At 36.1% G+C, this 23,469-nt stretch overlaps 1 protein-coding gene across 5 annotated transcripts in view; it reads right to left on the minus strand.

Moving 5' to 3' along the window:
• PLA2G4A (phospholipase A2 group IVA) overlaps nt 1-23,469 on the minus strand; it is a 174,464-nt gene that overhangs the window by 91,376 nt on the left and 59,619 nt on the right. For all 5 annotated transcript variants that reach the window (XM_063613757.1, XM_055234361.2, XM_063613756.1 and 2 more), the window contains 2 exons: nt 4,686-4,834; nt 3,631-3,744 (listed from right to left, as the gene is read on the minus strand). In XM_063613757.1, the coding sequence (XP_063469827.1) occupies nt 3,631-3,744; nt 4,686-4,834 (263 nt within the window). The remainder of the gene's footprint in view (nt 1-3,630; nt 3,745-4,685; nt 4,835-23,469) is intronic.

The following is a 23,469-nucleotide window of genomic DNA, read 5'->3' on the forward strand; positions in this document are numbered from 1 at the left end:
GGTGGCTCACACCTGTAATCCCAGCACTTTGGGAGGCTGAGGAGGGAGGATCACTTGAGGTTAGGAGTTCGAGACCAGCCTGGCCAATATGGTGAAACACCATCTCTACTAAAAATACCGTCTCCAAAAAAAATAAATAAATAAAAATACAAAAATTAGCCAGGCATGATGGCACGTGCATGTAACCTCAGCTACTTGGGAGGCTGAGACATGGGAATGGCTTGAACTTGGGAAGCAGAGGTTGCAGTGAAGCAAGATTGTGCCACTGCACCCCAGCCTGGGCAACAGAGCAAGTCTCTGTCTCAAAAAATAAATAAATAAAAATAAAAATAATTTTTTTTTAAAAGAAGAGAAGTATTCTTTCTAGATTATAGAATTTTACAAATTAGAAAGGAGCTTAGAAAAAAATTAACCCAACCCTTCACTTTACAGATGAAGAAAATAAGACTCAGAAAGAAAGGATAACAATTCAAACATTCTGGAGAGCTATGAATGACAGAGACAAAATGAGGGTCCATTCTCTCAATTCCCAGTTTCGACTCCAAGTGAGTAAAGCACTTGGCCCTGGGAATCTGCCCATCTCCATTTGGAAGCTCCTGTTATTTCTCCAGCTGTCTCCTGGACACAGAAATCACTCTATGTTGACTCAGTATTAAAGTTTTTGATGACAAAACTATGAAAGAGTTTTTGCTAACACTATTTTGCCTTGAAGAATTTGTTTACTCTTCACCAAATCTAAGTGCTGTTTTTCCTCCACTGTGTTGCCATAACCATCTACAAGGCTTACATCTCTTCTCTCCCATTGCTCCCTCACCAACTTCTCTCTCTTACAACCTCTGTGAACACTGTAGAAAGATCATCAGGAAGACTGGGATTCCAAGCTGACAGCAGAGGCTGGATAGCAGGGTGGCTGGCACAGGGCACTCCCACATGATCTGAGGAACAAGCAGGGGACTCTCCCCTTAGCCATCATGCTTACTTCTCTCTCAACTACCCCTGTAGCTCAAAGGATTATCATTCAGTTAAAACTACAAAGAAGTCTGAAAACAGAGTAATGAAGAAAAGCCTGCTTGGACAACTATTTTCTCAGGCACACTAAAAAAAAAAAATAGTTGCAGAATCTTTTTTAAATTCAGGAATGTGGAAAGCCTTTTTAGAGCCCTAAGGATTACACATCTAGCCATAGGAAATGACAGAGGAGAGGAAGTGAATGTTGTCCACAATATCTTCTCTTATAAACAGTCTTTGTATCATGGACTAAAGTGAAGAAAGAAAAAAAAATTATTTCAGAAAGTCCAATCCATGCTTCCAAAGCCCTCAACAGACATTTACTGAGAGTCTATGCTAGCAACATGCAATAGCTAAGGCCTGAAGATTTTAGCCTTTGACCCCCTCTACACTCTCTTCCCTATGACTCAGCAAAATGGATCTGCCAAGCCGTTTATCTTGCTGTGCCCCAGCTTGCCTTCTTCTTTCAAGACTCTGGCCTTCAACAATCTGTTCTGCCCAGAATGCTCATAACTACTTTACTGATGAAATCCTGCTCTTTTCTTAAGGTGTAATAACAGCAACAGTGACAAGTAACATTTATATAGTGCCTAATATGTACCAGAAACTGTTCTAAGCCCTGTATGTATACATGTGCACATCTATATGTTTATAGTATCGATATATTTAATCACTTATTTTAATTACTTTATAGTATTAACATACTTTTAATCACTTTCACTTATTGAATTATATGCTTAATATATAAACTAAATAATATGTCAGTATATACTGAACCATAAAATATATCAAATTATAATTAAATATATTTATATGTAATATACATTATATTATATATTATCATATGCATATATTATATATACATAAATAAAATTAACTTGTTTAACCATACAATTCCCTTAGAAGATATTATTTCCATTTTACAGATGAGTAAACTGAGGAACAGAAGAGTTAAGTGTTATTTTCCAGGAATAAAAAAGATGGCAAGGAACAGAACTGGAATTTAAACACCAAACAGCCTGTCTTTCAATGCCAAGGTGTTAACCACAGTTCACTGTTCAACTTGCTCAAAATCAGCTACTGCTATGGAGGCATCCCTAGCCTCCTCTCACAACATAATCCTTCTTTATTCTGCCTTCCCATAACACTCTATACATATCTCATTGGTACTTATCTCACTGTCTAGGGATTTCTTTTTATCACACGTATGTATCTCCCTACTTCCACTTCTCGTTTCAACCCTTAATCACTTCCTTCCCAGACGGAGATAATTGAGGGAAGAACTTCCTGTACCTTATTCTTTATATTCCTTGAACAAAACACAATGGCTGGCACACAGCAGTTCTTCAATAAATGTTTGTAAAAGGAATGAATGAAATAGCTTTAAAAGGGGTCGACAGAATTGTGGGGAGTGCATCTCTTGGCATGAGACAGAAGAAATGCTTTCTGCAACAGGTGGAAGCACTAAGGAGTGCATGGACCAGAGCATTCTCAAGGTACCTGGGCCATCCTGATTGCATGGACTAGTCAAGAAGCTTATTTGGGCTAAGTTTGTTTCTAAATAAGTACACATTCATTCCATAATTGTCATCTATGTAGTTAATTCTGTGGGCACATTTAATCAGTATTTCAAGTTTCCTGACCTAGAGGATTTTAGTTTACAAGAGGAAAATGAAAAATTGAACAGTATAAATAATGTAGTCCCAATGAATACCATAGATAATTATCATGGAGACTCAAAGGAGGAAGACTCATTTGGGATAGTAACAGGAAAGGCAACATGGAGAAGCTGAGAGTTAAGGGAGAGGTAGGTTGAGGTGAGTGGAGGGACTTGGAAAGTCATTCTAAAGATGTGCAGAAACACATTGTTTCCCCCAACAAGAAATTTGTATGGTAACCAGTCTTACACATACAGGCCCACCAGTTGTTTACACTTCTTACTATAAATTACTAAATTAGTTTCTTACGGAATTCAAAATCCAATGAGTTTATTCTGTACAAAATTATTTACCTAAGGTTTCATTATTCCAAATTAAACTATCAAAATTTCAGAAATGCAGCAAACCTAGAAAGTCAAAGATAACAATAACCTCCCTTCAATCCTTCTGGCCTTTCACTGCTTTGTCCCTATTTACTTGAGGATTCTGTGAGACAGAAATATTCCCCCAGAGAGATTTATTACTAAACATGTGGTTTTGGAATAGTTTGAATTTCCTAACATTTTTCATTGAGTTTGTTTACTTGCTCTCTCTCTCTCTCTCTCTCTCTGTCTCCCTCCACCTCTCAGATTTTGCATCTCTTTTCATCCTCCCAAACGTTTTGTATTAAATTCTGCCAATGGAGTCCAAAGGCATTGCTGAATCCCAATGTCATCATTTGGAGCAACAAAGGAGATTAAAGCCTTAGTAGTGTTTGGTATAATACCTCAATCAAAGTTTATAGATGTCAGAATAATTTTTAAAATTAGGACAAAAAGTAAAAAGAAAAACAAAATTTTCTCTTTAAAAAGCAAACATTCTATTAACAAATAAGTACAATTTTCCAAGTGTTAAACCCAACTTCCCAGAATCAATAGACTTTATCTAACATAAGGTTGGAATATAATTCTGCAGTGCTACTTACTTGGTTGAAAATAAAAGGAACTTCTTTCTTCTCTCCCACCTTCATAGAAGATACAGGAAATGTTGCTGTCCCTAGAGTTTCATCCATGACATAATTGGCATCCATTAGCGTAACCTACAGAGTAAAATGTAAAGCACAAAAATAAAATTTCCCATGAATCTTTGGAAATTACATCTATAATTTCTGCCACATTTTAAAAAATGAAGCTCTCAAACGATATTTAAGAGTCCTTTGAAGATCTCAATATTTAATTGGTAACAATACTTTCATCTTTTCCCTTTTTTTTTTTTTTTTTTTTTTTTGAGACAGGGTCTCACTCACCAGGCTGGAGTGCAGTGGCGGGATCTCGGCTCACTGCAACCTCTACCTACCAGATTCAAGCGAATCTCCTGCCTCAGCCTCCTGAGTAGCTGGGATTACAGGCAAGCGCCACCACATCCAGCAAATTTTTGTATTTTTAATAGAGACAGGGTCTCACTGTGTTGGCCAGGCTGGTCTCGAGCTCCTGACCTCAAGTGATCTGCCTGCCTTGGTGCTCTGAAAATGCTGTGGCGTGAGCCACAGTGCCTGGCCAATCTTATCCTTCTGAGTACTGTGTTTGCTATAAGATAATAATTTTTCACATTTTCCTGATTGATTTATTCAATTATCATGTTTTCAAAAATGAAACTTCATCTCCTCTCTACTTTGGAATATGAGAAAGATATTAATGTAGAAAATCAATACAAATATTTTGGGAAAAATTAATTTTCACTTTTTAAAAAGGCAATTTAAAATATTTTTATTCTCTTATACTAGGATTCTCCCCTTGAGAGCAGAAAATATGTTTTCTCCAAAGCATGTGGGGAGGACAGCAGCTTTCCCAACCCTACCTAACTCCTGTATGTCCTGATAGACCCTCATATTACTTGACAGACACCATTTAGATTCTAGTCTACCAAGCTGCCCAGTCCAACTATAGCTAACAGGAACAAAAAGGCAATAAAAGAACAAACTCAAGCATGTCTCTCAACATGAATCACAACCATCTAACAGCATCCAAATGGTTCACTTACCTCCAAAACATTTTCCTGATTAGGATCCAAAATAAATTCAAAGGTCTCATTCCACACAGGGTTTATGTCATTATTGAAATGTCTTGTTCTCTTCCTGCTGTCAGGGGTTGTAGAGATAAAAAGTTCCACATAGGGATCTGGAGTATCAACTACAGATAGTAAACACAAACAAGAAGGAGGTAGAAATGTGATTCATAGTTTCTAATTTTTTTATTAATATATGTTGTCAGTTTACATTCAATGAATCTGTAGTGTTGTATTTAAATGTCTGAGACAAGATAATATACACGTAATAGAAAAACATCATAGGGTAGATGCTTTTTACATATGTCGCTGTCCTTCATAATAGTCCTGTGAGAGGGAATTGTTCATTAAGTGATTTATTCAGAATTCCTCCATCTATCTAGAGAGAACAGGTTCACAGCAGTCAACATCTCAGTCAAGCTACTACAGGATGATAACAATGTCACCCAGCTAACACCAACATGACCTTCACCCAGGACTCTGACAGTGACAAGATCATGGGTTTAAAACTAGAGACAAATGCACAGACCTACTGTGAACTCATTTTTGACAAAGGTGCCAAGAACATACACTGGGGAAAAAACAGTCTCTTCAATAAATGGTGCGGGGAAAACTGGATCTCCATATGCAGAAGAATGAAGCTAGACTCCTATCTCTTGCCATATACAATAATCAAAGAAAAACTGATTAAAAATTTAAATGTAAGATCTCAAACTATAAAACTACAACAAGAAAACATTGGGGAAAATCTCCAGGACAACAGTCTGGCCAAAATTTCTTGAGCAATACCACACAGGCACAGACAACCAAAGCAAAAATGGGCAAATGGGATCACATCAAATTAAAAAGCTTTTTTGCACACCAAAGGAAAAAAAATCAACAAAATGAAGAGACAACCCACAGAATGGGAGAAAATATTTGCAAACTACCTATCTGACAAGAAATTAATAACCAGAATATATAAGGAGCTCAAAAAACTGTAGAAAAACATCTAATAATGTAACCAACAAAATGAGCAAATGATTTGAATAGACATTTCTCAAAAGAAGACATACAAATGGGAAACAAGCATATGAAAAGTGCTGAACATCATTAATCATAAGAGAAATGCAAATCAAAATTACAATGAGATCTCATCTCACACGGATAAAATGGCTTATATCCAGGCAATAACAAATGCTGGCAAGGATGTGGAGAAAAGGGATCTCTTGTATAATGTTGATGGGAATGTAAATTAGTACAACCACCATGGAGAATAATTTGGAGGTTCCTCAAAAACCTAAAAATAGAGCTACCATATGACCAAGCAATCCCACTGCTGAGTATATACTCAAAAGAAGGGAATCAGTATACTGAAGAGATGTCTGTACTTCTGTGTTTATTGCAGCACTATTTACAATAGCTAAGATTTAGAAGCAACCTAAGTGTCCATCAACAGATGAATGGGTAAAGAAAATGTGTTACAGATACACAATGAAGTGTTACTCAGCCATAAAGAAGAATGAGATCTCGTCATTTGCATGGATGGAACTGGAAGTCATTATCTTAAGTGAAATAAGCCAGGCACAGAAAGACAAACAGCACATATTCTCACTTATTTGTGGGATCTAAGAATCAAAACAGTTGAGCCCATGGAGGGGGCAGAAGGATGATTACCAAAGGCTGGGAAGGGTAGTGGGGGGCTGGAGGGGAGGTGGGGATGGTTAATGGATACAGAAAAAAACACAACAGAAAAATGAATAAGACTTGCTATTTGATAGCACAACAGGGTGACTATAGTCAATAATAATGTAATTGTTCATTTAAAAGTAACTAAAAGAGTATAATTGGATTATTTGCAACAAATCATAAATGCTTCAGAGGATGGATCCCCTATTCTCCATGATGTGATTATTTTACACTGCATACCTATATCAAAACATTTCACGTACCCCATAAATATATACACCTACTATGTACCCATAAAAATTAAAAAGTAAAAGTAAAAAGTAAAAAAGAAAAAAATTCAAAAATACTTTTTTAAAAAAAGATTATATTTGTCAATGTTAGAAAAATCATCCTGGTTACTTTATCAGATAAAATAATGGAAGTCATTGTGAGAAGAATATCATTTATTGTTATAGAGTTGCCTTGTATGGTTGTACAGGTTGTGCACTGAACAACTTCAAGGGGTGACACTCATATTAAAAATCAACGTGTATTTATTATGGCAAGATTCAGATGGAAATGAGGTGTCCCTAGGAAGTAACAATTTTTTTCTTTCTTTTTTTTTTTTTTTTTTTTTTTTTTTTTGAGACTGAGTCTTGCTCTGTTGCCAGGCTGGAGTGCAGTAGCACAATCTCGGCTCACTGCAACTTCCACCTCCTGGTTCAAGCAATTCTCATGCCTCAGCCTCCCGGGTAGCTGGGATTACAGGCACACGCCACTATGCCCAGCTAATTTTTGTATATTCAGTAGAGACAGGGTTTCACTATGTTGGCCAGGATGGTCTCGATCTCCTGACCTCGTGATCTACCCGCCTCAGACTCCCAAAGTGCTGGGATTACAGGCATGAGCCACCATGCCCGGCCAGTAACAGATTTTTTCTATTTCACATAAATACCCACTTGAATCAGGGTATGATATGTGTGCCCATTGAAATAGAACAAAACAATAGCAAATAAAGAAAATATTTTAATTTCCTCCCATTACATATACACTTAGCAACAAAGTGAGTGACCTAAACAGTGCAAATATTGATCACTCCTTTTTTAGGATTCCACCGAATCCTTTAATGTCTTACAGCACTGGACACACTATACTTTATGGATGAAATTATACATCTATCTGTCTTTTCCTACAAGACTATAAATAACTTGAGGGCAAAGATCTTGTCTTCCTCAGCTGTACATCTTCAGAAGCTAACAACAGAAAGCAACAATTACAATATTTAAGGTTTCCTAAACTAAGGACTTGACTTTCTCATTTAACAGGTGCTTTTCCATGTGGCCATTATAATTAATTAAAAAAAACCAAATAACTAAGTAATGACTGCAGGGATCTGTGTTAAACACTTTACACACATTAGTCTCATTTACATCTCACAATAGCACTATAACGTAAGTACTTTATTTTGGTGTTAAGGTAACAGGAACTGAGAAATATTAAGCAGTCTGTCCAATATCACACAGCTAATAAGTATCAGGTCAAGATCTTGAACCTGGGTCATTTGACTACAACGGTCATTCTCTTATTACATCATGTTCCTCAGTAACAAAAATTAGATCATAAGGTATGGATTCTATGGAAAGAGGAGCTGGAATTAGAGGGAGAGAAAGAGAGGGTGAGTGCAAGAGTGACGGAGGGAGGGGGGAGAGAAGAAGTACAGAGGTCTAAACAAAAAGAACCAACAATTGAAAATAAACGAAAAGCAAAAATAATAGTTTCTGACCTATTGATTGGGTTTCTCCTAAAAAAATTTTTAAATAGACGTTGTCTGTCAACAACAGCTATGGTCATCAAATAACGTAATCAATGCCTTTCACTTAATTGTTCAGTATTGCTCCTGGTTCTTTATGTAGCCATCAGCTTCTTTAGGTGCATGTGTATGTTTGGTGGTTGTTATTATAAAACGAGAGGATCTACAAACAAGGTATCAGCCTTTGAGACTGCCTTCAATTTTCCAGCTTGGACCTTATACATCACTGGTAAAGAGCAGTGGGGCAAAAGTGAGAGTGCAACACGAATGTCCAGGGTTATTATAAAAACATAGACCCCGACCTTCATCCCCGAAGACCCATTATCTGCATATCTGTAGTGGAACTAAGGGCTGGCAATTTTTAACAAATAGTCTAGCTGACAATGATGTAGATCATCTTCTGGTCACACTTTTGACATCCTATTTTAGAGAAAAGAGAATAGCCAGTCATTCTCATTTCTAACTCAGTGCTTATACCTCTCAACAGGACCATGGAATACAAATTAGAAAACAAAAAGATTAAGAGGGAAGGATGATAAGGTGAAATGGGCCAAAGAAGAAGAGAACATGTCATAGGGTAACATTATCACATTTTCAACCAGGAGGTAACTGCTTCTTTTCCCTAACCATGTTTCTACCATATCACCAGTGCTCAGGATTGCAAATCAGAAGTAAAACTCCATATTTAGAATAGCAGTTGGCAGAAAATTACCAAGAAAAATCTGTAATTTTAAGGAAAGTATTCAATTAATGCTTCAAATTATGTGTTACAAAACATAGCCCTACATCATCTCATAGGGCCAGATTTTTCTCATAAGGCCAATGCTCTTTTTTTTAACCATTTTCCAAGAAGTAATAGAAAAAAAAACAAAGCCAAGTAAAAACCAACTTGGAATACAAGAGTGTGTGGGAAGGGGAGGCATGCAGATGGCAAACATCATTCATTCATTCAACAAATACGTGAGTGCCTACTACATGCCAGGCATTGCTCATTCACAAGCAGTTTAGCCTTGATAGGGAGCCAATCACTAAACTGAAAATTCGGATTATGGAAGTGAGTCAAATGTTAACAGCCTAATTTTAGAGGCAAGGTAAATTGAAGATAAGCAGTTACACTACCCCAGTGACTAGTAACTCAGTCACCCAGATTATTACACACAAATGAGGTAAAATCGTAGGTGGGGAAATTGCCTTTTCAGACTTGATCTTTACTTGAATCTTTGGGAAAGAGGAGGGTGAGGTCTTCTTGGCCCAAACAAGAAGGAGCAAGCTGCAAGTGAAGTTCCTTGGAAGGCAACAGATGGGAAAAGGAAGGGACAAATTGAAGCAGCATGAGTCAAACCATTATCTACCCATCTTCTCAGCCATTTTAAACTCTCAATGGGTCATATTTTTAACAAATTCTAATTCTGACAAAATGATAAAGAAAATACCATAAAAACAATATGCCCACACCATGTTTATATGTTAAAACATCCACAGACTTTGTTTAAAAAATCAGAATCCAGTTTAATAGCTGTCACATTGGATTTGCATTATTTAATTTTACTTTGAAAGTAAGTCGGCTTTCTAAAATGTATGTCAAGAGTGGCAGTGTTTCTAATTTCTCCTCTTGCTTCTTTAGCAAGAGACTTCAGAGTTAAGATGTCAAAGGATGCTGGACAGTGGAAAACCACCAAAACTGCACACTTTGATTTTGCAATCTGCATCAGCTCTAATCATTGTAAGCTAAGAAACATCTGTAACAGTGGTAGATGGGATAAAAATAAGTTTTAAGAGGCTAGTTTAAAGTTGGATTACAATAATCACATAGCTCAGTTTCTTTGCATAATCTATAACCATCACTGGCATGATAGTGAACAGAATTAGAAGATTTGAAAATGAAGGCAGCCCACTTTGGCAGTATTGGCAGCCCAATACTTTAGAGAAGTTTCAAGGAATGAATTAAAGAAAAAGTTAAATGTAGAATATGTTTTTTCCTGTACACTATACTTATTTCATGGCTTTGTGAATTAACACCTATAGGGCAATTGCGTGTTGAGTTACTAACTCAGTCTCATCTTGATTATTTTCAGCCAAACGGGTGGTGAAGCAAAGATGTAATACGTGGGCAAAAACCCCTTTTACATCTCATCCTTTTATCTAAATATTGACAAACAAAAAATGTTGGGGGTGTGGAATACAGATCTTTTTTCTTCCCATAAAGTTGACATGAAACTACATGCACCAGAAATAGCTTCAGGGTGGTAAAACTTACTACTAAACTTCAGGAGTTTAAGGAGGGCCTGCCTGAAGTGACAACAGGCCCATTTGTCATTTCAGCTTTGTCCAAGTAATATATCACGTGATTCATGAACTCATGGCAGCTTCTAAACTCCTATTTCTATTTTAAATATTCTCTATTTGCCTATTTCCCCTTCATCAGTAGCAACTTAAACCTCTTGTTGAAAAACAGATTACAAGTAATTTGTTACAATTCTTGTGATAAATAGCAAAAAAAAAAAAAAAAAAAAAAAAATCCCAAAGGGGAAAGTCATCCCAAAGGGGAAAGTCCTCCCAAATATGTAGTCAAAATATTGCCATTCTGAAAGCTATGGTTCAATGACAGTGAGCTTAAAACAGTGTTTCCCCAAATGTAGTCCATTGAAATACCATGACCTTCATGGATTTATCTGCAGTGCCTGTTAAAAATGCAGAACCTTAGCACCTTCAATCACATTCTCCAGCACAGGCCTGGAAATCTGCATTTTGACAACTTGACCAGGTGATTATTATGCACACATTTGAAGAACAGGGGCTTAAGGTATAATATTACAAGGAACTAAAGAACAGGAGTACAATAACATCCACAGAAAAATTACAAACATTTTGACATTGAGAAGGCAACAAAGTTTCTGGTCTTCTGTCAAGGAGTTATTCTGCCCATAGACTAGATTAAGCCCAGTCCAGTCATTTACTTCTATTTCTCTCCAGACATAAAATACATTTTCAAATGGCCACGAGAAAATAAATCCAAGAATAAATTAAGTGTGGGTGTGTTAGCTGGCAATCTGTTTAAGGTGATGGACTGCCATTCAAATGTTATGCTTCAATTATCAACAAAGTAGAAATGACTAAACGAGAAGCAGTAAGACTAAAACTTAAATGAAAATTTGTTGAACGAAATGCCTCTGAATACTATTCTCAGATGTGGTCATTCCTTTGATATATTTATGAAGTAATAATATTGCTAATTACACACAGAGATCTTAGAGCAGCTTTTACGATTGTCAACCTTTTTGCTACCCGTGTACTAAGCTGGTTGAGGTATGAGGTAGGAGTTAAGATTCAGTCTTTTTCCCTGCGTAACCAACAGACCCAGCACTATTTATTGGGAATACTGCCTTTAGCCCTTGCATTGCAGTAAAAACTTTGCATTAATCAAGTGGTCACATAAAAGTGTAAGTCTGTTTCTGGACTTCCATTTGTCTATTAGTCCATTAATCTATCATTTAAGCTTGCATCTATACCATGCCAATACCAAACTGTCTTAATTATAATATTTTTATATTAATTGTAATATCAGGCAGTCTAAGTCCCGGAACTTTGTTCAATATCTTCAGGATTATACTGGCAGTTACTTTATTTCCACACCTCAAAGATGTCACCTAATATCTTATGGTTCGTCTCTGTTTTGTTGAGAAATCCACCCTTGGTCTTTTGCTTTTCAATATATTTTATTGGCTACTGAAAATACTCAGCCATTATATTTTCAAATATTACTTTTGCCCTATTCCCTCTCTCTTCCCAATGCTTTTTATCATACCCCAGATATTCCTTATCTTTTTATTCTATATTTTATTTCCTTATTTGTCTTTTGTGTTTCAGTCTGGATATTTTCTATAGACCTATTATTTTTCAGTTCAGTAATTCCCTCTTTAACTGTTTTCAAACCACAGTAAAACCATCTACTGAGTTCTTAATTTCTTGTGTTTTTCAGTTTAAAATTTTCCATTTGATTATTTTGTATATATCTGGTTTCCCAGTAAAATCCTCCATCTTAGCATCTATTTTCTTGAACGTATTACTCTTAGTTATTTTAAGATCGATATCCAATACTTGTGGATCATTTGTTTCTTGATCTTATTTTTGTTACACTCATATTCTATAAGCTACTGAATATTTATGATTCAGTCAACCTTTGACTGAATGCCAGACTTTTTTGTGACAAATTATGGAAGACCTAGATCTACCTCCACAGATGACCCACTTTATTCTCTGGCAGGCCGAGAAAGTAGGACAGATACCCTCTATTACATTTTAAAAAATGAATTGATTTCATTCTTTGTAAGGTTAGTCTACCTCTTGTTCACCCCCACTCTAAGGCTCCCAACTTAAAGTCAAGGGTATTTATTAGGGCCCTTTTAATTTGGTCTTTCTGTTCTCCTTGTTTGTTTGATTGTTTGTTTGTTTGTTTGTTTCCTCTTATGAGACTGCCAATATCTCTGTCCTGTTTTTCAGGTTTTTATGTTTGCTTCTCAGGCTGTTGCCCTGCATGAATCAAGAATTTGGCTAGTGCCTCATGATGAAGGCATTGGCTCTCAGGCATACTTCTTCTCTAGGCTTTCTCTCAAGGAAATTGGCTTCTCAAAATCAACTTATTTTGTCCCAAAATCCAGTCTTTATACCCCAAGTCCTTTGAGGTTGACAAAGCTCGGCTGGATTATTGGCCTCTTCACTGCTTGGCTACTTCCCATATCCCTATCACTCCCCTCTAACCTACCTAGATGCAGCTAACTAATAGACTGAGGGAAAACGTGGCTTGCAGAATATGGGCTTATTCCTTTTTTTTTCTCTGTTTTTTTTTTTTGAAGACAGGATCTTACTCTGTCACCCAGGCTGGAGTGCAGTGGAACCATGGTGCCATCTCAGCTCACTGTAGCCTCAACCTCCTGGTTTCAGGTGATCCTCACACGTTAGCCCCCTTCCCCAAGTAGCTGGGACTACAAGCTCACACCATTAAGCTCAGCTAATTTTTTGTATTTTTAGTAGAGATGGGGTTTTACCATGTTGTCCAGGCCTGGTCTCGAACTCCTGGGCTCAAACAATTCATCTGCCTTGGATTCCCAAAGTGCTGGGATTATAGGCATGAGCCACCACGCCCGGCTTGGCTTATTTCTCTTCTGAGATCTTAGTCCCTCAAGTCCCAGTTTACTCATCAGCTTTTCATTCCTTTAGACATTTAAAAAAATTAATTTAATATGTGTTTCCTAAATTGTTCTTAGGAAAAGTAAATACACTGCTATTAGTCGCTTTAGCATACTTCAGTTCCTAACCTGGCCAAACTATAATCATCCCTATCCTTCCTCTCCACCCACCATTCATCACATGGCTGCTCAAACATGTACTGTTTTTTTCAAGCCACCTACCCGACTTACTACTTCTCTTTTGAGGACACAATTCAGACTCACACTTCACTGGAAAAAACAAAAGGGGAGGATTAGATGTAGTCTTTCAATTTTCCTTCCCTGTATCTCACAATTTAAAAAATATATTTATAATTTAATAATGTACTCATATTTAAGTTCTTCCTCTATTATCTTAGAAGTAAAAGCATCCTTACACTCCTCTCTAAATCTCACTTCCCTCGGATATTCCTTATTTTTTAATCCCCAGCCTCAAATTTAATCTGTAAATATTGGTTTTGCCTTAGTTACTTTCTCTCTTTATTATATTTGTTTATAAATATAAACAAATATTGGGCATCCTAAAAAAAATGAACAAAATTTCATTAATTCTTACAATTCTTCCAGATCTTTTCTCTCCTACATCAAAGATTTTGGAAAAATAAATATAGTCTACACTTACTGCTTCTAAATCTCATTATTCCATAAGTTTCCAACCTACTGTCCTCTGCCTTCTTCTGTTACCCTAATCAGTTAATTCTCTCAAACATAACGTCAATGCCAAATTCAGTGAGCTTTTTCTCACTTTACTTGACACATATGCAACATCCTTGGTGCAATTATCTTTCTTTTGTGTCTAATATATCATTATTTTGTGATTTCCTACCTACCTCTCTAAATAGTTCCTCTATATCTTTCACTAGCTTTCTCCACCTCAACTCATCACTAAACTGTGGACTTTCTTCTTACAAATCTCTTATTAGCATTCTTCAAAAGGAAGTGAGGCCTTTAAACACTGTATTGCTCATGTAGCAAAACCAAGTTGCAAAGGAGTGATCACAGTTATTTATATAGTCTTGAAAACACTCAATATGCACCCCTCATATCACATGGCACACATTAATCGTGTAGTCTAGTTAATCTCAGATCGTTTAAAGTCGATTATCTTCAAGGTTTAAACGGCAGCTACAATGCATTCCCTCATTTCCTCAAGGCTACAAGGGGGAAGTAGTATAAATATGACAAATATGAGGTTCTGGATTATACGTTAATATATAATCTATTCTTAAGTAATATATTTTGAAATAGTTCAATCCTGTTTAGTTACTCTGAATCAATTCTGGATTTTCTTTAACCCTCCTTTGGTTCTGCCTTGCACATAAATGTCAGTGTCTCCCTAATCTACATCTGTGAGCCCTACCTCCATTCTGAGATCTTAAATCTGCTCTCAAATGCCTCAGAAATACCTTGAATACCTTAAAGATACCTCAAACTCAATATTTACAAAGCAAACTTATTTTCATCATTCTTTTCCTAAATGCAAGACAAAAATTAATACAAAACAAAAAAACTAAAATAAAAACGTGTTATTTTTCCTCACTTTCTTTCCTATTTTATTTAATGATGTCATCTTTTCTAACTGTCTGGGCTAGAAACACGAGAGTTATTGTCTTTTCTTCATAATTCAAATATCCAATCTGTCTCTAAGTTTTAGCTTTTCACTTGTAAAATGATGTATATAGATATCTGACTCCTTCATTTCATTCAAAATAATTGCCCCAATTCAACTAAGCACCACCTCTCACATAGACTATTACCATAATCTCTTAGTTGCTTATTCTCAAGACACCTTCTATAATGCAACCACAACTATCCTTCTGAAACACACTTTTGACCTTCACTGCCTACCAAGTCAGTCCTAAATACGGTGAGAAAGACTTAAAGGCTCCCTCCCCACCCCCCATCAATCCCAAGGTTCTCCTTCTAGTCAGTGACCCTTCTCAGCCATTCACTGGAACATCACTCTATGGCAAAGAGGCATCTTTGGAATCCACACATTTCAAACATTCCACACAGGCATATTGATGGCAGAAATATTCATTCTAACAGAACTTTGCTGTACTTTTAGTTGTACATGTTGTTATGTTTTCTTTTGACGTTTTAGCTGATAGCTAAAGTTTATTCAAGTTGTTGTTCTTGTCCTAAGAATATCCAAGATATGAGTCCAAAGACGGTACAGTTCAGAAATACGGGGAATGAGATGTTCTCTCCATTCTTTCCTTATCTAGTCCCCACTTCTCTAGTCAACTAGTTGTTTTGTTTTCCTATTGGGTGAAACTGGCAACTTTAAATCAAGTTCCCCAGAGGTTTTATCTATAGATAGCTGCATAAAATAAAAATAATTCCACATAAAGCTTCAACCTGCTGATTAGGTATTATTATTTCCAACAGAGGTGAAGAAATTGAGACTCAGAGGCATTTAGTGAGTTGAGCAAGTTCATTCAGAGTTGGGGTTTTAACCCAGTCTTTCTGAAACCAGAGTTCTTGCTCAGTCAGATATTCCAGTACTAATAACTTCTACCTCTTTTTGTCTCTATGAAACTGTAAACTCCATGATAGCAGTGAGCACAACCTTCCTATTCACTCCTGCGTCCAAGAGTCTCACACAAAGTCTGAGACATAGGAACATGATACACATTACTAAAAGAAAGGATGACGGACTGACCCTGACCGATGCTGTGGAAGAGGTCACCTTTATCATAGGCACAAGTCTCCACTCAAACTTCATTTTACTCTTCGGTAATAAGTCTCAACCCTTCTGGTGTTTGCCCCCAACTCGTTTATTTGGATTGTAATATAAATCAATGTAAGTCATTTCTTCCAAGTATATTTGTAACTAACCTTTATTTCTAAGTATTAATTTTATATTAAAAAAACCTGAACCTCAGCTTACCTCCCTTCATAATAACTCCAAGGAATAGGCAGAGTGCCACAGGACTTGTTTACGCGTAGCAGCCCCTGCTCCCTCCAGAAAGAGATCAAAATTATAATCATTATGGCTATAGATGCTGAAAGACAATTCCTGGGAATTGCTGGGAGTGCAGAAGCTGCAAAAGTTAGTGAAGAATCCAATGTGGTTTAGTAAACAGAACTTGAGCTGTAATTCTGTGGGGAGAAAGGAGTAAAGATTTTACAACAACTTGAGCATTGTCTAGGAACTCAAATATGGAATGCCTTTCCCTCATTTGAAATTACAATGCAGTTTTATTAACACTATGTTGAAATCCCTTCATTAGGCAGTCTCCAAGTTAAGTTGTACATTTTATTTCCTTTTTTCTCATAGGCTGAATATGTATAATAGTGCTTTCTAAAGTCACATTTCCTTTTGTAAGGGAGTGTAAGGGAGCATGACACTATCAGAAAGTGCCATCAGCCAAATGGATGTCAGGAAGACAGCACAATAGTATCCACTCATGATCAACTTGGTACATTTTGTACTAGCAATTGATTTAGTACATTAATGAATAGCTAACTGAGAGTTGGTATACAATAAAAATGATTTATTGCAAAGATGTTGATATTCATGGGAAAATGAGGAGAAATATATGCCAAAACAACACAAAGAGGACTAAATGTAGATCTAAAACAGAATTGAAAGTGTCGTTGTTGCCTGCAGTGTCATTTTACTTAAACTTCTGTGATATCTTCTTGAAGGGAAATAAAAATATCTTTGGAATCTGTATCTATGCTTGGAATGTTTTAAATGCTTAGAATGTATGGATGTTTCTTGGAATCTTTCTAGATTGGATAGAAAGAGTAATTCTCCAGAAATTCATATATACCATGATAAAACATATTAATTTATTCATATTATTCAATTTAGCTATGTGGATTTAAGTATGCATTAATTCCACTTACTGTAGGCAAGAAAAATTATTCTTTTTCATTAAAAAGAGATTCTTAACCTTAATGCTATTGGCATTTTGGGCCAGGTAACTCTTTGCTCTATGGTGTTGTCCCTGACTTCTAGCCGCTAGATGCCAATAGAAATACCCAATTTTGACAAAAATGTCTCTAGAATATTGCCCAGTGTGCACCAGGAGGCAAAATTGTTTCCCAGTTTAGAACCACTGCACTAAAGCAAGACATAATTCTTGATATTTATTCACTAGCATAAATCATAAAAAATAGCTAAGTTCCCTAAATAATATATAGGACAGATTATGTCAATCTCACTTTAAACATTTTTCTTATGATTTTCTTTTCCAAAATTGAAATGCACCCCCTACCCATTCCATATATTAAAAGGCTACCTAAGTTATAAAGCCCATCTCAACCTACATTCAAGCTGTAAAGTCTTCTCTTATTGGCAACATTTTCCCAAGGGGTTATTTAAGCCCATTTCATCTTCCCATCTACCACACACACTGCTCACAGGCAAAGCTGCTGCACAAGTAAACATCGAAGTGAGGCAAGTTTGAGTTCCAGCCCCAAAACATAACAGCTCTGTGATTCTGGACTATGTTAACTAAACTTTAACCAAACGTCTTACACCGGGGCCTGTTGTGGGGTGGGAGGAGGTGGGAGGGATAGCATTAGGAGATATACCTAATGTAAATGACGAGTTAACGGGTGCAGCACACCAACATGGCACATGGATACATATGTAACAAACCTGCACATTGTGCACAAGTACCCTAGAACTTAAACTATAATAAAAATATATATATATAAATAAATAAAAATAAACAGAAATAAAAATAAAAAAATTAAAATAAAGACAGTACGTATCTCATAGTATCACTGGAATGAATACATAAAGGATGTATAATGTAAAGTCCTAAGAACTTTGCTTAGATTTTTGTTTATTTAAGAAACACTTATATTGTGCATACTGTGCCATAATTTCATTTAAGCTTCATAAATAATAGTAGGATTATTACTCCCATTTAACAGTTGAAGAAACTGAGACATAAAACAGCCAAGTAACTTGTCCAAGTTCACACAGTTAATAAGTAGCAGAAGGGAGATTTGAACCCAAGCAAGCCAGTTCCAGAGTCCTTGATTAAACCACTAAACAATGCTTCCTCTTTGTTATAAATTACACACTCCATAAAGTTATCCACAGTAGATATTATCATTATTTTTCTTGTAATTTTCAAGGTACTAAATAAGTACTAACTACATAGCACATACTCAGCAATTATTGATGTGGACATTAGTCAAGCCTTGCTGGAATACGAGCTGTGTTATATTTCTTTAATATTCCATTTCAGAGTTAAAATCTCAACGTTGTCATTTTGTTTTGCATCTAGAGATTTGAATTATTCTTATACATCAACTAAAAAATAGTTTTGTCTGGAATTTTATCTAAATTATTTCATTAAAATATATTGATATATTAAGTGAGGAGTGAGAATGAAAAAGTACATCCAAGAAGCCAGTAAAATTTACACAGACCCTCAGACCACAGCTCAGCTAAGTTTAATCCACGATTTCAGTCTCTACATTACCTAATTTTTATTTTTAAGAAAGATTTTATAATATTAAGATATACTGGCCGGGCGCAGTGGCTCACGCTTGTAATCCCAGCACTTTGGGAGGCCGAGGCGGGCGGATCACGAGGTCAGGTGATCGAGACCACAGTGAAACCCCGTCTCTACTAAAAATACAAAAAATTAGCCAGGCGTGGTGGCGGGCGCCTGTAGTCCCAGCTACTCGGAGAGGTTGAGGCAAGAGAATGGCATGAACCTGGGAGGCAGAGCTTGCAGTGAGCCGAGACTGCGCCACTGCACTCCAGCCTGGGCGACAGAGCAAGACTCCGTCTCAAAAAAAAAAAAAATAAATAATAATAATAATAATAATATTAAGATATACTAAAATAACATATAGTAAACATTTTCACATAAATGTTTAAATTTTTAGAGCAGCAGAGGTATTCTTTTAGACATAAAACCTTTAAGAACATACTTGTCTTTGGTAATTTAAGAAACATTTAGCCTCTGTTTAAATTTAGTTCCATTAGATTTTAATCACATACTTTCTCTACAGAAGTGGCATATGGTTTTCGATCAATTGGCATTATTGAAATATCATAGAATAGTATTCACTGTGTTCATCCGACCTAAAACACATGAATACACACGTACACAAACAAAAAAAATCTAATATAGAGACGAAAAGGATTAACTGTATTCATAAAACCACTTAATAACTTTGTAAACTACCTGACATTCTAAGCAGATGAGGAAGGAACAACAGTGCCTTACTAACACATTATATTTCTCCACTACACAGAAAAGACAAGATAAGAGATGTGAGAGAGACATGCGTTATGAAACACTTTACTCATCTTGAAATTATCTTCCACGAAAAGACCATTGGGAAATAATTTCATTATACTTAGAATTTTTAAAATCTTGGGTGGATACTCTAGAACATTCCAAAACCATTAATAAAGTAAAACTCATGTTCAGTCATAACCTGCAGACTGATGTTAAGGAAGTATTTATATCAGAAAAGATATATTTTAGGGTTGCTGGTCTATACTTTAGCTGGCTAAAGTATAGACCAACAGCAATGCCATTTATAAAAAATAAGATTTGAAACTCCATAATTAATGTAAAAAAGATTAATTAAATTCACTCAAAGGTGTTGTAAAATTTCCTGTGCATTCAACCTCAGAAAAATTCTAGTTAGTAGTGGATAGAAATAAGAGTCATTTATAATCTTTAAAAAGTGAAGTATAAAATTGTTTTCTAAAATTCTGTCTCACTGAAGCAAAAAAGGAAGCAATATCAAAAAATAAAGTAATAATCACACACTTTCATATATTTTACTCATTCATCCAATATCCCCTGAGATCTTACTACTATGCCAGACTCTTTTTTTTTTTTTTTTTTTGTGAGTAAGCCTCAGGCCTTAGTCTTAAAAAGTACATGATTATACTCCCATGTGACAAGTGTTACAAAGAAGTCTAGACAGCTGCTGAGGGAGCACAGGGAGTGAAATGTACCCAAGTGTTTTCGGAAAAGCGTTTAACAATGGAGATACCATTCTCCATTTTGTTCTCTCAAGCTGAGAAAGAAGGGTCCAATAATTTGCTCAACACAGAAATTCATAGTGGAAATTTCTTGTCTCTAAGGTGAAAAATTGAAAATTAGTCCAATGCACAGACTACCCAAAAGAATATTCTTGGTTCATACAAAGACAACATTGAAGAAATAGATGTCTTTTCATATTTGTGTTTGAAATAACTGTGATAATAATGGGTCACATTTATTGAGCACTTACTGTGTGTTAGGCATATAAGTACCTTGCATACGTCAGCTCATTCAATATCTCCCAAGATGGTGGAAGGCAGAGACAGGAGAAGCAATCTGCCCAAGGACACAGGAATCGTGAGTAGTCTGCCCTCTCCATTTTTCCTGGAGCTTCTGATCACCGTGAAACTCAAGAATAGCTACCAAACAGATCACTTATTTTCATATTGATTCCTACATGCTCTTGTTGCTAAAGAAGACTCTTAAAAGATTAAATACATAATGTTTCCCTAAATATCCAACACCCTGCCTCTCACCCCAACATTTACAAATAGGAAGATTGAGTTCTAAGCTCCTTTTTCCATGGGAACGATTAATACTTTGTACTGAGAGGTGGGACCTCTGAAGAGGATTAAGTAGGTCGCCCTACAGGTGAGAGGATTGAGGCTGCAACTTTGGAGAGATAAAGCTGAAGCAAAGAGGGTTACCCTTCCGGAAAATGTTATGCATTTGGGTTTTCTTTAGTTTCTACAAGTTTTAGAAGCCCGTGCTTCTTGTGCATTGTACACTGCATGGTGACTATAGGATGGCCATGGAGTCTGAACTCTAAACACCATCACCCGGAGAACAGGAGCAAGATCTCCCTGGTGTGCTGCGTGATCGCTGGGGAAGACTGCTCTGAAAGACATTTCAGTGCCTGCCAAAAAGTGGATGGCCAGAATCCATGAAGACAACATTTAACAGAAGGGTTGATGCCAGTGATGGCAAACAGCAAAGATTATGCAAGCCCTACTCCTAATTTGTAGGCAATTATAAACGCCTAGAATTCCTGTAGGACCTTGGAGTGAGGGAGATCACTGACAGTTCCCACACCTTCTCTAGGGAATGGGGCTCACAATCAAAATTAATGTGATTTGGAAAAATCATATAAGGGGAGATTTCATGGCGCTAAGCAAGAATATAGAGACTATCCACACCATTACACGGTGATGTGTTCACTTTGAGAAATTTTTCCACAGGACTGCAAAGACATCAAAAGCAACACAGCGTGATTTAAAAAGAACTGAGCATTTGCACATATTTAGAATATCTACTTTATGCATGAGCATACTGTCAAAATAAACTGTTGAAAAAACTTTCAGAGTTATTTCACGAATCTTATAAATGTTCGACATGCATCCCTCACATTACAAGGCCCACATCAGAACTGTTGCTGACTCATCCTAGACAACACATCTCCACTAAAGGAGTGGCGAAGGCACAGTGGGTTCCTTCTTTCCTCAAGGCCATAAGGCAGAACAAACTCAAGTTTTCACAAGTCCCCACAAGAAAGCATGTGGTCTAAAACATTTGAAAAAACTTTTTCATTCTGTTTGGAATCACCCTGGTTTTGTGCTTACATTCACTGACAATGCGTGAAAGGTGAAAGTTTAAACTTCCCTTTGGGAAAAAAGCCATATTTTCATTAGCAGCAAGGATTTACCTAAACTTCATACAGTGGAAACGTATTACACCACAAAGGTGCCACATCGGAACCAAAGCTCTTTGCAGGAGAGAATAAAACAATATTTTACCATGCTGCAGTGGTTAAAAGCAGGGTACCTAGAGTGATGCTGCCTGGGTTCTTAGATGGATCACAAATATAACACAATCAAATATCACACAGTCAAATATCACACAATCACCTATTAAGCTGAAAGAGAACTACATATTAAACTATTTATGGGAGGTATCTTTATATGTACGAGGGAAAGACTATATTTGTAAATGTGTGTGTGTGTGTGTGTGTGTGTAGTACATTTCAGGCATTAATCATTTAACATGAAGTGAGCACTGTGACTTTTGAAACAATAAAAATATATGTTCTTGTTTTCCCATAGCTTGTAATCTGCTATTTTCATGATTTTAGTATAAAATAATTTCAGAATTTAACATTGTAATTGTGGTATTAAGGTATTTGTGTTTATTTGTATCATTCTCATTGATAATGTAATGAGTCATGTAATTAAGCATCCTTTTATAAGAATTTCAAAAATAAACAGTATTAAGGTATTCATGATTATTTCATTTTACAAAAGTAAAATCAGCAAAAAACAAAAGTCTTAGAATTTTTGTTCCATCATGGATTTTTAAAGTCTTTGCTCTGCTCACAAGTCCTATAGATCACAGGGTAAGCAAACATAAACTAGAAGAAATTGTCTAGAGCTTGTCTTTCAAAATGTGGTTCATGGGTCAGCAATGTCTACATCAGTTGTATATTAGAAATTCGGAATCTACTCCCCAAACCTATAAAATCAAAATCTGCATTTTGAACAAGAACCCCCAGTGACTCATATGGACATTAAAATTTAAGAAGCACTGTTTGGGGAAGATTAGGTCCAGCCTTAGAATTGCAAATGGCACAACCCTTTAAAAATTAGAAACTTGATCCAAATCTTGCCAGGAAGTTATCAGAAACAGAATATCATTTACCTACAGACACAGATTTTTGAATATTAAGAGCTTAAGGTTATTAAGAAAATCTTAAAGAAGTATGTTAAGATATTAATAAGATCTTATAAAATTGGCTTGAATACAATGAGTTCATCATTTTCCCAAGCATATATATTTTTTATTAGAGTTTAATTGTGAGCATTAAACGCTGTTATCATCTGAATACTTAAGTAAAGTTAGATCCACCTGCAATCCTACACCTGTTCTTGGAAGCTCTAATGTTTATGATGCTAATTCTGTAAAGAAAAAGAGTTTACGTGTCTAATAAAGGGACTAGACGGGAAGAATCCTCAGTATACATATATCCATAATTAGGATAGTTCTAAAACTCTAATATTCTGTGGTATTTTATCATTTAAAAAACACTATGTCATTTCTTATCT

This window comes from Symphalangus syndactylus, chromosome 19 (genome assembly GCF_028878055.3).
Source record: "Symphalangus syndactylus isolate Jambi chromosome 19, NHGRI_mSymSyn1-v2.1_pri, whole genome shotgun sequence".
Lineage (NCBI taxonomy): Eukaryota > Metazoa > Chordata > Mammalia > Primates > Hylobatidae > Symphalangus > Symphalangus syndactylus.